Consider the following 16443-nt stretch of genomic DNA (forward strand, 5'->3'; position numbering starts at 1 on the left):
TAGGTTCACGGTCCAGACTACAAGCATAGCAATATGGTACAGGGGGTGTTCATCCAATATGGCATAATGCATTAAGCCAGAGAGCGGTGAGCCTCTTGCAGACCCACCAAAAAGGATGATATACCTCGCCTGTTTGGGCAATGAAGGTAGTCAACCCCTTTTTATCATGAATCACGAATGCACATCTGATTCAAATAACTTGGCAATGGGGGTCTGCATAGGATAGAAGCCCAGATATGAAGAGATCCTTAGCAGTCTATACTAGCAAAGGCAGCTCTCTTGAGGTAAGCATTCCACCCATATGCACTTAATAGCAGAAACCTTGATGACAGTGTTTGTCTCAATTGGACCATTCTCTCTTGCTTCCATATGCTTAATGACTTCTTAAGAGCACTACATCACTACAAGCCCTGATGAGACCATTCTGAGGTCGGAACGTGTTGGCCCTAGTTGATACAATCCCTTACTCTAATTGAAAAGTCTCGCACGCTTCGCAATTTTACTTTACAATTCCCTTGTCATATGAAAGAAAAATACCATCTAGAATATACATCGCGTGCCTCATTCAATATTTATTAACAAGTGATATTGTTAGTACAAATCTGTTAACATTGTCATGTATAAGCAGCATACAGCCTGAATATACTCCGCATGACTGGCTCAGAAATAACAAGAACCGGCCAAATATCATTGGTTGAAAGGGGAGCATCAGCATTGTAGAGAAACCATACAGCCTTAATGAGAGCTCCTTGCCTTTCAAAGGGACATACGAGGCAACAAAGAACGCTTCCTTTACAGTTTTGACACAAGTTGGCATGGTGATACATCCATCCACAAAAGAATACAGCAGCTAGAATGCATTCCACATTACTTTGCAAGAAAATTCAATTAAGTCGAAACACCCCCAATTGGAGGATCTGTAGGTAGCAAAGGCAATCAATTAATGCCACATCGATAGGGCTGCAACCATCGTTGATGCAAAGCCAAATTTAAAAACGGTGGTTTTAGGGTTTGCAATGGAGGTCTAGAAAAGATTATCATTTCACTGTGATATAACCAATACCGAAACACAAAGCACATTAAGGCTTGGAACCAATATGTACAAGAGCTCAAAAAAAAATAAAAAACTTGCCTACCTTCATTAGGTGTTGTCCTATGTAAAAAGAGGCCATTATCGCCCAAGCAATTGTCATCCATTCATCAACAATTTCTAATGCATTGTCGTAGATGTAGACAATACCCCAGGGTCAATTGTGGGCGTGATCACGTTTCAGTGACTCATTAGAGAAGATGTAACCATAAAAACCAAGAGTAATGGGTAAATCCTGTGAGCCAAGGTTACAAACCAGCAGTAATCATCTACGAGATTGAAGTTCATGTTACCGAGTCATCCACACAACAGAATTATGTCAATGTTTGCCGAAACAGTTGTATCAAAGGGGGCAACATCCACAAAGCCACAACAGCATGGCTGGAAAAAAAATTGCACATTGTAATATATTTGCAAACCAATGCACATAGTAAGATATTCGATGGGCTTGGTCTTCATGTTCATAGCTTTGGCATGACTCGATCACAACTATAGAGCGGGCTCTTTGATACACCATGACAATAAAAGGGGGCTCTCCACCAGCACAGTATAAATGACTTAATTTCTTGCAATAAGGGTTTCTACGAAATTTCAATAGAATCACCTTCGCTACTGCACGTAGCATGCATACCATATATACTCTCACAGAAGTTACCTTTGTGATCCATCCGTGCACACAACAAAAACCAAACATTACGTCGACAAAAAATGAGCACGGTCTTGAATACAAATTTAGTATGGATAGCAATGGACACATACATCTCAAATCAGTTCAATGCTATCATGTAGATGGTAAGGACTCACTCAAACATGTCAAAAGTCTCTTCTCGCGCTCATTCCTAGCAGCTTCTATCCTTATTTTGCCGGGAAATGTCAGTGCCGCCGCAGGATAGATTCTATGTGGGATATCCTTCCATGCTATTCCATAAGCTTTGTCATTGACAGTAAATCTGCAAGTGAAATAAACCATGTCTACATGGACCCTTACTCTCGATCCTACCCCGAATTTTGTGCCATAAGGGCTGCCCAATTTATTGTCATGGAAGAGCTCTCCGGTGTGGTAAAGGACCCATCCAAAAGGCTCATAACCTAACCAGATAGTGCTACTATTCTCCATAGCCAATGCTTGCTCTGAGCAAAATCCCACAGCCATGAATGAGCTTTCCTTCTCAATCACAAAGTCCCATTCATAACTACGCATTGCTGGTGTTATGAGTAGTTCTGCCCTCGCAAATCGGGGCGGCATGGAAAGACGCGATGTCATGGATCCCGGTGTCCTTACCCTCGTGAAGCTTCGTGCCATGTCATCTCCCTTCAGCCTGCATTTTATAGAATGACCATCATCCAAGACAGAGATTTGCATCGGCATATTGCTGTCTGCTGCGGCCTGGCTTTTCCAGCGCAAGTAGATCATGTCCTTCGAAAAGTGGCACTGAAAGGCAAACACATGCATGAGGTAGGCATGTGGGATGATGTCTAACGGTACGAATGTCTCCGTGAGGGCGTCCGGATGTATCCGGAACAAATCCAAATGCGAAAGCCATGGCTCTAATGCACTTTTCAGATCATCCCTGAAATGCTTCAGATTTTTTAGCAGAGCACATTGATATTTTGATGCTAATGCAAGCTCCTCACTCAGAGGCAAATAATTGCTAAGTAACTCTGTCAGCTCTGAGGAAGCCATTGATATTGCAGCACACCACAGTAGGACACATCGGAGGCGGGGGTATTCACCACCATCAAATTGCAATGATCCATTTCGTGTTTTCTCCAGGAAGAAAGAGAGAGCCTCCTGGGAAAATCCAGCGATGGTATTTGGGTCGAGTAGGAAAGCAGCAGGGATGAGGGAGGTGAGCTTGGAGAGGACGCCATGGGTATGGGGGACAGACATATCAAGGGCTTGAGACAAGTAGGAAGGAGCATCAGAAGGGGTGATGGAGTTCTGGGAGAGACGTGAATGAAGAGAGTTGGCAAGGAAGGAGCTGACAGACTGTTCGAGGTCGGGAAGGAGGAGGAAACGGGCGGCATGGAGGACGAGGGGAGCAGAGGAGACAGAGAGGGGGAACAGAGAGAGCGAGGAGGAGCCAGTGTAGAGGAATTCGAGGACGGGGAAGAGGGCGGCAGAGGGAATGGAAGGGAGGGGAACAGAGGGCGAGGTGGAGTCGAGGGTGACACCATTAGTGAGCATGGCGGAGAAGAGGGGGGAAGCCTTGGCGAGGATGGCTTTGTTGGCCCATACTTTGTTGCCGTCCTGCGTTATGAACTGGATATCGCTGCAAGCTGGGTTGTTGATCATGGCAGCGGTGGTCTTTCTCTTCTTCGCCTCCTCTGCTGTCTTGGAGGAGCCTCCCCTGGTCCTGATAGTCGACGGCGCCTCCCGGCCGGCTTCTTCACCATAGCAGCAGGGCTGGGCTCCCCTGCTCCTCTTTTCTCCTCTACCCTGCATTGCGTTACTTCGATCTGTCCACAGTGCGGATTGCCATGCAGCTGCCATACTAACACGGCTTATGAATGTGGCACTCCATACTTAATGGAGCACTTAGCATTTACATGCAAGTTCTTGAGACCTCACTACTGGGTCTACACTGAAAATTAAATTAATGTGTAGTCTAGATTTGATGGGAATCTCTTGTCGACTTTGTGTGAAACCCCAATGCCGCCGCCCACCCCAAAAACAACCACCGGCTCTGCGTGCTTCTTTCTTGCCTACACATCCCATCTCCCTGTCTCTCTGTGTGCCCACAGACATAGCACACCTCTCTCTCTCTCTCTCTCTCTCTCTCTCTCTCTCTCTCTCTCTCTCTCTCTCTCTCTCTCTCTCTCGCTCGCTCGTCATCGATCGCATCCTCACTGTCTCTCCCTCTCCGTGTGCTCGACCTGCGACCTCATGCGTATGGTCTCAGGATCGCTAGCCCTCAAAGAACGCGGAAAACGTTCCTCGCCACACTAGACACCTGCTACCAGACCCAATGCTGCCTTGCCTTGCAAAAGAGCCATTAACCCATGCTTGAGTTTCCATGCGGGCCTCTTATCGCCATCATGCAAACCCCCTCCCCCTTCTCTACTCTGCAAATACTCTGTGTTTGTCCACCTTCACCATCCGTGCGCTTCATCCCTTGTAGAGGAGCACAAGAGAGAGACCGCATTGCCAATAGTCCTTGCCCTAATATCTTTGACACAAAGTCTCTCCCCCTCCCCCTCCACGGGCCATCACCCTCTCTTTTCCCTCCAAAGCCAGAGCAGCATCCGTCTATCGTGATGCGCACAGGATTGAGACCCACTCCATCCTCATTAATCAGACGCATGGCCTCTCTCTCTCTCTCTCTCTCTCTCTCTCTCTCTCTCTCTCTCTCTCTTTGATTTGCACCCATCACATTGTGCAAAGAATGCAACACGTAGGTCTTGCCAATCTTTTTGCACGCTGATGCTTTTACATGTATGTATGTTCCTTGTTTAATGAAAGGTTGCCACGAGTATCCTCCTAATGAGAAAGCAAACTTGGCTTTTCTTTGAGAGAGCGCAGCGAGTATGGATAAGCAAGTAGGGATAAGCACGAGGCCAAGATTCGGCTTCAAAAAAATTAGAAGGTATTCCTAATTCAAAGATTCCCTCAACTACAACAAAAGTGATGCACTAGTCTATAGCACGTAGCCAAGGGCAATGATGAAGCATGTAGACTTGCAACAACATTAACTATAAAAGACGGATGCAACATTGCATGCGCGAAAGAGAGAGAGAGAGAGAGAGAGAGAGAGAGAGAGAGAGAGAGAGAGAGCACTTTGAAGAAAAGAAAACGTGAAAGGGAAAATAAAAGAGAAGAGAAACATCTATTTATATGGACACAAAAAGGTCTTTTGACATTCTAGCTTCATGCGTCTTTTGACTTTCCACCTTCATATGTCTGTTGACTTTCCACTTTCATCTGCCTTTTCATTTCCTAAACTCACCCTTCAGATATGCACTTGATATGTTTTGAGAGAATTTTTATTTTTCTGAGATTGGGGAGACCTAATAGACTTGCTGGGCCTCGGACACCACATTCACTCTAACGAAGAATACATCGGTCAGCAAGTTTGGAATGTTGTGTCTCCAAAATGAAGCCTTTGTTAGCGCATAGTCACACAAGGCACAATTATCCGTCATGGATAATTGTTACCAACTATGCCTATGTAGCTCCAGCCATCAACCCAAGTTGGTCACGCAATACTCACCCGAAGTTTAGTAGCCTCCTGCTTGTGTTAGAAACCGCCACATTAAGGTTATTGGCTCACCGGTTGTTGGTGATGCCTCATTAGAGACAGGAGAGAGAGTGTCCTTGGTCATGTGAGAGAGAGTCAGCCCAGCATCCACGTGGAAAGTTATTTGTCGCTTTCGAAAAAAGCTACCAGCTTTTAAGTTTTTTTACTTGTGCTCATTGATATAGTTGTGCAACTATGCTAAAATCGGCACAGTTATACAAATTCGTATATAGTCCTACTATGCCACCTCTCTCTGCGCGATACACACATAGTTATCTATCAAACATATAGATAACTATGCGGGTGAGAGTGGTAGCCAGTCCACCAAGAAGAGCTTAGTAGGAAGAAGGGTAATGTAAGTCCTCAAAGGGACTACCCTTTAGGTTCCATATGGGGCTAAATAGGCTAACTGCTCAATGTGTCCAAGTACTGGAATCGTGAAGTAGAGTGTGATCTTCAAAGTGATCTACAAGCTTGTCCAAACGGCTCCTCAATTGGAGCTACGGGGTGCAAGTTATGGTAGTTTTAAGGTGGAGGTGTTTGCATATCCCCTCCGGGGGGATGAGTGCAACATAGCTTTGAGTTGCATGTGATGGTGCTGGGGATGAAGTGCTTGATTTGTGGTGCATGTCAGTCTTTTCGGATCGACAATTGGAGTCCAAACCGCCAAGTTATGAGCAGGAAGTTTCGCATGGGGCTCCTCGATAGGTGTGCCATCAGAGGTCTTGAGCTTGCCAGGGTCTACAGAGGTAGTATGCAGTGTATGGAGCTAGCGAGAAGTGATAGAGCATTGATCGGAGTTTTGAGCAAAGATGTCTCCAGTTGAAGTTGGTGGGAAGCAGTGGCGGTGAAGAGACATATGACTTTTCTCCATTTTATAGCTCGTCATTTGAGGAGGGCACGGGAAGGTCAGAATGCGTTGCAAGATAAGCTTTTAGTTGGGCTTTATAGAAAGAGAATCAGACATCCTGGCAGGAAATTTAAACAGGTACAAAGTGGCATTAGAAAATGTTTTTTTCTGTTTAGCTTAGAGGAGTTTTTTGGAAAACTTTGAGGGAAACTTATCAAACAGTGCCACATGGCAGCCTAGATATCCCATATACACAATGCATAAAGTGTAGGCAGGGGTATAAATGCGTGACTGTGGCCATTAGGGAGATATCTCAAGGGGGGGGGGGGGGGGGGAGAGAGAGAGAGAGAGAGAGAGAGAGAGAGAGAGAGCTACATGGCTCCTTCCCTTCCCCTTGCTAGGGGCACTGCTCGCGGGCGCTTGCGCGGGTTTGACAATAGATTTGGGTGTTCGGTGGTGTTCTTGGGCATTGTTCAGCGATCGACAAGCGGCCGTGGCAATGTTGGAGCCCAATAGGGTGCATTCACATGGGTTCGCAAGGGGGGACCCCATTTTGTGAAGAAAAAGTGACCCCCCTCCCCCAGCGACCTTGCTAGTGTTCGGGTGAGGGAGGGTGAGTTCATGTGAGGATTCAAGCAAGCAAGAGGGAGATTGAGGAGAAATTTGATCTATTGGCCAAGAGAGCACCACCCTCCAAGAAATGCCAAATTGAGCGGACAAGTGGACCAATGAGACAAAAGATTCCAAAAATGTAAGAGGCGCCTCTATAGGACATGTCTTTTTCATATGACCCTTAACATGACACTGAAAACATCGACCTTCCTTCACATAAATGATTTGTTCTTCGGATGTTATATATCCTCCTAAAATTTCCTTGTGCAACTTTTTCCTCTTGGGTTAGCTTAGGTTTGACAGGTGTTTTTGCTTTACCCTTAGATTCATTTTGAGAGCTCTTTTTCGAAGGATAAAGGAAGATGGGCTAGAAGAATTTCCATTCTTACCATTCTTACCGTTCTTATAATTCGGTGGGTTTTGAGGATTATGAGAGGTACTGTGAGAAGACTTGTTCTCCTTGGAATTTCCTTTGTTGTGCTTCATCTCTCGCACGAGAGCAATCGCTACCGCCTTGTTGAGATTTATTGGGTCGAGGACTTCGACATTGAACTTGATATACTTGTCCAACCCGAAAAGGAAGGCCTCTTTGCATACCACAATCAATTTGCCTAGTTGGGTGCCAAGATGCAAAACACGGTTAGAAAAAGACATAACTGGAGTACCATTTTGCTTAAGGTTACGCCAATGGGCTTTTTGCAGAGGTTTGTGGCTGCAAATCAAAGAGGGAGGTTTGTCACCCCTCTTCGTGAAGGAGATGGCCATGGCTTGGCCCGTGGAAATTGTATATGGAGTTTTTTGAATGAGAGTGCAACTATCATAGCCAATTTCGGCGCCATACTTCCCCTTTCTTTTCTGCTATCTCTTGAGTGTGTAGTGTCGATATGAACCTCTCAGACTGTCAGTGTGTATAAGAGAAAGAGAGAGAGTGGTGTCGTGTGTTGTGGAAGCACTGGAATTGACCGAATTGGGGTGTGTATGTCTGACAAAGCATGTGTGCTCGATGTGTTCATAGTTGAGATTTTTATCAAGCACATAACTGGATTGTTGATGTCTAAGCTAGCATTCTCAAGTGATATGGAGGAGGTTGTGCAGTTGCCTCAACTTGGTAGTGCAAAAATACTAAATTTGCCACTGGTTCCAACATCCTCCCTCTAAGCACCAATAGGGACCACCACTTCTAAGGTGTAATGTTCCTTGTACTACAATTCCAATATGAACAATGAACCCGCACCCCTCCATGATTTCTTAGGTTTGCATGCTGCAACTAAGATTACTATTTAAGAGGAAATGTTAAAATGACGAAAGACCACTACTTATAAGCCTCTCAAGTGCATTTAATGCTCCCATAGAGAGAGAGAAAGAGAGAGAGAGAGAGAGAGAGAGAGATGAAATGAAATGTTATATTAACGTCTTCAAAAGGACAAAGTGACCTACGAGACCAGAAATTTACAATGTTGTGGATCTGATACAAAGTCAGAGTAACAAGATGACAAAATGACAGAATGACAAAATGACAAAATAAAATACTGTGGAATCCTAAACTGCTAGGTGTGAACTAAGCAGCTAAACAACTAGTTGGGATAGCTAGATCACAGGAGATCCAACATCGGTCGCTGGCGGATCTCATCAATCTCCTCCATGGTCAGTAGTCTGACCAGGCATCGTGCATGTCGAGCCAAAGTGGTCTGAATCCTCTGATGCAGCCTCCATCGATGTTGTGTAGTCCTCCACAATCGTGGCCGTCTGGATCTCCCAGCTCAATCGCTCGGTCGATCAGTGTGCCTCTGGTGTAAGGCGACGAGCTCTGCTGTGGTAGTAACTCCTCCGGGTGTCCATTGGGTGGCAGCTCTAAAGAAGTCTGTAATCTGTCTCTGAGACTGGCTAGTCTCTCCTCTCATCAGGATCTCTCTATGTCTGCGTAGCTCGAGCAAAAACAAACCCAAGCATCTCTGATCCTCGTGTCGCATGACTCTAGAGAATGGTCCAAAGCCCTCTCTGAACAAGCAATGGAAGTGGCCTCGTATCTCGTAGTAGACGGGGCAGTGGCATGTGTAGCGCAACTTTCTCTTAGGCTCGATGTCACACAGAGGGCCTCTGCTGGTACTCGGTTGTATCTCCCAGTCTCGATTTGTAGTAGCTGGTGTGAAGATGTGCGTATCTGGCAAATAGCACATCGTATCCCATGAGACAAGTGGGTGTCCATGTATCTAGGCCTCATCACAAAACCATCCTCCGTAAGCTGGAGGAGATGCTCTTTGTAGAAAGCCATCTTCGTGCCCAGCTCCTGTGCTGGTTGTATCCATGTCCTCTTGGTGTCTAGCTTAGTCAAGTCCTGGCGAATGAGCCTGGTGATCTTGGACTATGTAAGAGTCAGAGAGGGCGCATCCAGTGAGTATTAGAAGGGAGGCAATCTATCTATGCTGAACCTATGCGCCTCAAACCATGATGTCATCTCCCCATACCAGAATTTTGTATCTCCCTGCATGGCTAACTCTCGAGAGGACTCAACTGCAAGGCGTGCATAGCTGTCTCTAGGAAGTTCCCACATGCGGTGTATGAAGGAGAGAGATCTGGTGAGCGCCTCAACCACTAGTGGGGGGCAGCTAGCTCTGCTCGTACAATAGCACGTGGCACTGAAGCCTTGGCTCTAATGAGCCACGAGAACATAGAGACCAGAGGCTTCTCCATGTCCCCCCATCCATCACTGCAGCGTGTCCTTCCGTGATGATCCAGTGAAGGTCCCCACAGCTCCGTAAAGCAATGTAGAAGCCACCAAAGTGTCAAAGAGCCAGATCTTCGTCCGAGGCTCCTGAAACTGAACCTGTGAACACATCCTTTCCAATCTACCCAATGTTGCATGGGCTCTGGTCAATCTAGTCTCTGCTGCCCTCCTCACTGAAAATACTGGCCCACTAAAAACCACTCCAAGGTAAGTGTAAGCATCTGTATACTCCACCTTCTCCTGGCTGTATGCGAATGCGGGCGCTGACCTCCTGATCCACTGTGAGGTGGTATTAAATACCATGACCTTGGTTTTACCAAGGTTGACGGACAAACCACTTTTCTGGGCAAACCTATGCAAAGCATCCAAGTGACGTTGCATCCCTCCGGAGAGTCGGAGATCAACACAATATCATCAGCATATAACAATAGTGGAATCCATGTCCCTGCCAGCTGTGCACCTCTATCACCATCTCCCTCAATGTAGTCAGAAACCTCATCCCCATACATATCAAATAGAGTAGGAGAGAGCCGACAGCCCCTACTTCACCCCAATAGTGGAGTAAACTAGTGTGGATAGACCCTCTGGGGTGCGTACATGCCCCACTACTGACCTGTATAATGCCATGACCCCCCAAATGAGCGTTGTGGGTACTCGCATCTGCGCATCAATCTAGCTATGGACACTATGTCAAATGCTTTGCAAAAATCCACAAAGCTAGAGTAGATCCGTCTCCCACGCGATCTGCCCTCCTCAATGATGGCTCAGAGTGTCAAGATATGGTCAAGAGTAGAAAAACCCCTCCTGAAACCTACCTGCCCGCCGGCTGCGCGTATCCCCTCCCTCTCTACCCATCTACACAGCTGCTGCTCAAGAATAGATGCGTACAACCGTGCCAATGTGTGTCCAATCATGATAGTGGGATAATTCCCATGCTCCATAGGGTCTCCCGACTTGAAGATAGGTACAATAGTAGATAGGCTCCAAGTATTAGACAAGCCCTCACACATGGCACGGTTAAACATAACTGCTAGAAGTTCTACTAGTAAATCTCTGGCATGTGTGAAATGATCAGCCACTAAGCCATCTTGATCATATGCTCTCCCAGTCTTCATCATGTCAATGGCCTTCCTCACCATCTCAGCAGTGAAAAAAGCACATGTGTGTGGGCATGGGGGGGTCGGGAAGGGGGGGCACTGTGTACAGAGATGATGCATACTCGCCCTAGGCCTCTGTAGAAGTGATGGCAGGGGGGAGGGAGTGCTCATGAAAGAGCCGCCATGCCTCACGTGAGTCCTGACTCAAGAATAGCTGGTATAGATCCTGCTCTAGGCGAGCCAAAAATGCCCTTTTCTTCCGCCGCACTAGGCGTCGAAAGTCAATCTGTGACTGTCTGTGAGTGATGTCCCCCAAAAACACCTCCCTCTGAAGTCTAGCTCTAATGTCCAGGCGTTCCTCATCATACCAACTGTTCTGGGGCGTGCTCCCCGAACGGCGTCTCTGCTCAGCTAGGTATGTGGGTATGCCTCTCCTGCTCCATCATGTAGTGTCTGCGTCAGTATAGTAGTAAGCTCCTCCAGAGGTCGCTCTGGCTCCTCTGTGCACAGGCGTCTGTAGATCCCATCTATGTATACAGAGTCCATCTCCCGCGTGAAGGTGTAGCGAGTAGGGGCTGCTGCCCATAGCCTGTGTGCTACACTAAACTGACAAGAGATGGTCAACGACACAAGAGCATGGTCCACTGCCACACCAATAGGTCTAGATCCAACCGTAAGATCCTGGATACTAGAGATAAGGCTCGGCTGTGCCATGACATAATCCACTGTGTGGAAAGCATGTAAAACCCCCCGCAGTGGGAAGCATGTAAAACCCCCCGCAATGGGAAATCTTTGTAGGCCATTTAAGATGGCCAATCCATGTGCAGTCCCCATGTCTATCAAGTGTCATCCATACTCAGTGTGTTCTCCATCCTGTGATAGCCTAGATAGGCCCATCTCTGCGACATCCAACTCTCTCAGAATCTCCTCTAAAGTATCATAAAATACCGTATGATGATGGGCAGTCCTAGCATTGAAATCCCCTAGAATGATGATGTCACCATCTCTAGAGGACTCCCATATGTCATCATCCAAAATAGAGAAGGGGTACTCTCCTCTGGGTGGTGCATAAACTGATGTACTCGGGGGAAAGTAGCAAATAGCAATGTAAAGATATATGTCTGTCTCTGCTCTAATCTCACCCACATGTACCTAACTTTCTCATCCTTGCGGGCTATTTGTATCAACGACTGCAACTCCTCCCTGAATGACACTGTCAACTCCTCCCTGAATAACACTGCCACTCCTCTTGAGCCCCGCCCTCTGTGCTCTGATCGTGTCTCTTGTCTATAGGTTGTCTCCCATCTATATCCACTAATGTGAGGCATAGATTTCCTCGGGGCTTGATGTGTCTCAGAGTAGAAGATGATGTCTCTTCCCATAAAACTATCCTCAAAAGCGCCCACATCAAGGCGCATATATCCATTACAATTCTAGGTGGCAACTTTGAGTGTGGTCCCATGGGTCTCGCACCGTCATGTGGAGCGCCGCTCTACAATCACCACCCGACCATCTCTGTAGAAGGGGAAGGGGGGGGGGGGGGGGGGGGGTACTTGGGGAAGAGGAAGTGAGTGATGGTGGGAAATGAGATGATGTTGAAATGATCCCAAGTGACCTCAAACATTAAATTCAAAACCTTTGCACAAAGATAATTGGAAAAACCAATCTATAATGGAAGACTCAAGGAAACCTGGTTGAGCATGGAGAGGAGGTGGTGAAGGTAAGGGAAAATGAGAGGGGTGGGGGAAGAGAGAGAGAGAGAGAGAGAGAGAGAGAGAGAGAGAGAGAGAGAGAGAGAGAGAGAGAGAGAGTATACTTGCCATTAGGTAGAAAGCGTCTTGAGCCACTAGAACTTGTACACATCAATGTATATCATCCTATGCCAATCAAGTCAATAGGGGGGCTAGCTCTTTGTGGTAGTTATAGATGATTCTACTATGAATGTGTAGTCAAATCCTTTGAAGCATAAGGATGAGGTTTGCTCTGCATTTCAAAAGTTCCTCACATTAGTAAAAAATCAACTAGGCAACAAAGGACTGATAAATATGGGGGAGAATACGTCTCTAAGGAGTTTTGCGTATTTTTGTGCAAGAAGAGGGATTTGATAGTAGTTTATTACGCAAAGTGAAAGTTTCTTATGTGGAGCACGACCTTGCTCCCACCATTGGACAATCTGACGTGTGCTTTGTGAGTTCAATTAAGACATACATCAATTACATGGATGTTTATGCTTCCAATCCAGACACGGTTGAGGATCGGCAGGGTCAATTTTCTTTCATTCTGAGTTGTGTCATGCAAATATCTCTTTCTAGCGTACTTTTGCTTGCCGAAGGAGAAATGACACCATGTGGTGCTACAACTTCTGATGCCAAGGGCGGTGATTCCAGAAAGTCAATAAGTACGTTAAATTTAAGTTATCAAATTTTGAAATTATTACTCTTGCAAAATTTTCTACAATACCAACTTGACAAGAAAATGTTGCTTCGGTCAAGCAGAGTTTGGCAGTTAGATGAAATTTGATAGCTAAGCTTCATGAGCTATCTCTTTCACTATCAACAATCTAAAGATTCTATGTACAATGTATGATTCGACAAGGTCGATTCTTTACGAAACCTTGAAAGGTCGATTTTATTTTTACTATCATATTTGTATATCATCAGGAGCATCCATTGGCTCTGAGCATAAAGGCTTCATCATGTTTGATTTTTTTGATATATTTATGTGAAGCAAGGATTCAAATTTAGGCATATTGCAAAGAGATTTCCAAAGTTGGGAATATGCTATCAATATACAAACTAGGGGGAAACTTTGCAGTATATTTGAATGCTTTTTCACTAGAGGTAAATATGAACCAAGACATGAGGACATGCATGGTACATAAGATAGCTCTCTCAATTTATCAGCATACATGGCTATGAGCCAAATTCACACGAAGACAACTAGCCATAGAAGGGCGACCAGGTTAGCAAATCTCAAGTTCTTCTCGTTTTTCTATGTTTTCATTTTTTAGATTGGACAATATCTTTAGCTTTGTAAAGCAAGGTGTTTTAAGCGATCATTATGAAAAGCAAGGCTTTTTTTTTTCATGTTGAGGCCCACTGCTCATTGCCTTGGGATCAATAGCAATGGTAGACAGATTTAGGGATATTGGAATAAAAAGATACAAGCTCATAGTCTACGATTGGCAACGACGAACTATGATGTATACATACCAATACAAATGGTGCAAGGCATGTATGGTAATGGCTCAAACTCTCAATATTTTCATTAAAGCCCCTTAAGGGTTTATCACTCTATTTTTCTCATATGCATGCATGATGTGCCAGTATGGTGGGATTCATTCCAATGAATCATTGTTTACGCTTTTGCTATAATATAATAAATCAGCTACTCTATCAAGGACATCCTTATTCGCCTCTTAGTTATGGTGGATTTAAATACGTGACTTGCAGGAGTTTTATGACGAGGTAAGATCTCATTTGCTTTCAATGTTTTTTCTCAAGACTTCTCTTATTGATGTTGTTGCAGGGGTTACCCTTAGTTGTAACCGCTTGCTCAATAACGGTTGAGGATGCTATATTTTCTTGTGATCATTGTATATGACTACAATGGTGGTCACTTTTTATTATTAACTCTACGCACAAGGTGCATCCAATACAAATGATGTTTACTGTGGATAGCAAATAGGCATGGCCTCGCTATCTAGAAACTCATTCATGGGATGACATGAATCTGCTAAGAGAGCCTCAATGCAGGTAATCTCTTATTTTCAAAAACCAAGAAAAACTAGTATAACTATATTATTTTGGGTATTGGGAATCTTTCTCTTCCTTCATAGGGAGATATGATTCTTTTGAGATTTAGTTGTTAATAAATTTCAAATTCAGAAGATCTACTCCATAGTTGTAGCACGGTTCCTATCTTTTAGGAGTGGTATTTTTAGGGGTATGAACTAGCTAATACTAAGTCACTCCATAGGTGTTGAGGGTCACAAAATGGCCTCTTCACATTTGAACTTTCAAGGAAAAATATACTAAGGGGTAGTGGATAACTCACCTTTATAAGTTGATTAAAATCATTATTGGACATGATAGACTATCTTGGTCATCGTTAATTGTTATTTAAGTAGTTTCCATGCAAAATCTAACCAAGGGGTTTAGAATTGCAAAACTTTAACCAAGGGGTTTGGATTGCCAACGCAGCACCCAGGTTACTAGTTCAATATTGCTTGATTTACACTAAGCTTTCATATAGTGTTTAACAGGTTAAGGACATACTAGGTCTTTTTAGGAAGGATTTTTGGTAATGTACCTTTCACGTTTTACCTTTCAAGTTGGAATAATGCACTTGACTACAAGTGAACATTATGTGCAACCTCCAAGTACTTATATGATTTAGTTTCATTTCATTTCTAATTATGCTTTGATTGAGTTTTCCAAGTAGGGTGTATATGCTAGCATGCTTTCATCTCTTTTTCTCTTCAGACACATAAAAAGGTCATGTAGGAGCAAAGAGTTTTGGGATTGTAGCGTACCAAATACATTTTTGTGTTCTACATTTATGGACACATATGATAGGGTTTTGTTTGGCACATGTCGTCACAAGGGATACAAAATGGCCTAGAAACTCATGGAGTTCAGTTTAGCCACTGTGGAGCAAGGTTTATGAGGTTTCCTCTCACTCATGTCGTTGAGGGTTTACAGTCACCTCCACATGTACAAGTACATATTGCACTTGAAGGATGTCATTTTTTTGGACATCCACATATGGAGAATACGAGTCTCTTAAACTGATTGTTATTTCAATTGTGTGTCGCAACAAAGTCACCAGATACTGGTCAGATTTGTTTATTTGACCATTTTGAGCGCATCATATCAGGTTCAATTTAAGTGGCGAGGAATTATCGGATACCGAGTAAGACTTGTTAAGGTTATAAGTATGGTTAAATAACTTAAACAAATGGTTGTTTACAAATGCAACAAGCTATTTTCTGTTAGCCAACATGTTTTATTTGGTACTTAGATGTGATTGATTTTCACATTCTATTATGGTCCAAATATATTAGTACGGCTTTCCAAGGTAAAGTATTTAGTTCTTTCCCTGTGGGATGTGAGCATAACATTCACCATAAGTATTGGCAAGTATGGTCATGGAAATGTAGGTTCGGATTTGTTTTTGCTAAATGCATGCATACTAGGTGTTATGGGCTCTAGTGTTTAACAAAGGCTGATTTGGAGCGGTATGCAAATTCATGAAATTGATAGCTTCTAAAGCATTTTGTACTTTATGTATAGTATTTCTATGAGCTTAGTTGTGGGTCTACCAATCACCCATGTCATGGCTTGGTTTGCGTGCTTATAAATAAGTGACTAAACTTTGTATAGTTTATTCAGCCCACTATCCAATCTCTCAAGTTAAACAACTTGGTTAATTGTAACATTGTTGATTATTAGCAATGTTGCAAGGAATTGTGACCCAAGTTTACCATTCATTTTTGGACGAATGTCTGTAAACGATTGTGGAACAACGCAACTCAGTATTGTCAGTCATCGAGAGGCGGACAAGCAATTTACAAGTGCTAATCTTGTGCTAAAGGATATGCTAAGCACGTATGTAAGCACAAAGCAATCCAATTGGAGAGGTTATCTCTTTAGTTGTAGTTTGCTTACCATTCGGCAAAGCATGTTGTGACTAGGTTTAGTCCCTTCATGTTAGATCAGGTTCTCAACCTCAAGCACCAATTATCGTGGGGTTGTTTACTGATAAGAAATGATAACAACTGGAGGACTTAATCTTTGTTGATGAGTTATATCACAATGTTACTTTCATGA

General features: G+C 44.2%; 1 protein-coding gene across 1 annotated transcript; it reads right to left on the reverse strand.

Annotated features, from left to right (window-relative positions):
* Nucleotides 1-1635: 1635 nt before the first annotated feature.
* LOC147457461 (uncharacterized) lies at nucleotides 1636-3599 on the reverse strand. Its single transcript, XM_086513592.1, has one exon. It carries the CDS (start codon nucleotides 3582-3584, stop codon nucleotides 1872-1874), a length of 1713 nt encoding a protein of 570 aa, XP_086369718.1. The 5' UTR covers nucleotides 3585-3599; the 3' UTR covers nucleotides 1636-1871.
* Between the last annotated feature and the right edge of the window lie 12844 nt (nucleotides 3600-16443).

Source organism: Adiantum capillus-veneris, chromosome 5, assembly GCF_014529385.1.
Source record: "Adiantum capillus-veneris isolate H3 chromosome 5, ASM1452938v2, whole genome shotgun sequence".
Taxonomy (NCBI): domain Eukaryota; kingdom Viridiplantae; phylum Streptophyta; class Polypodiopsida; order Polypodiales; family Pteridaceae; genus Adiantum; species Adiantum capillus-veneris.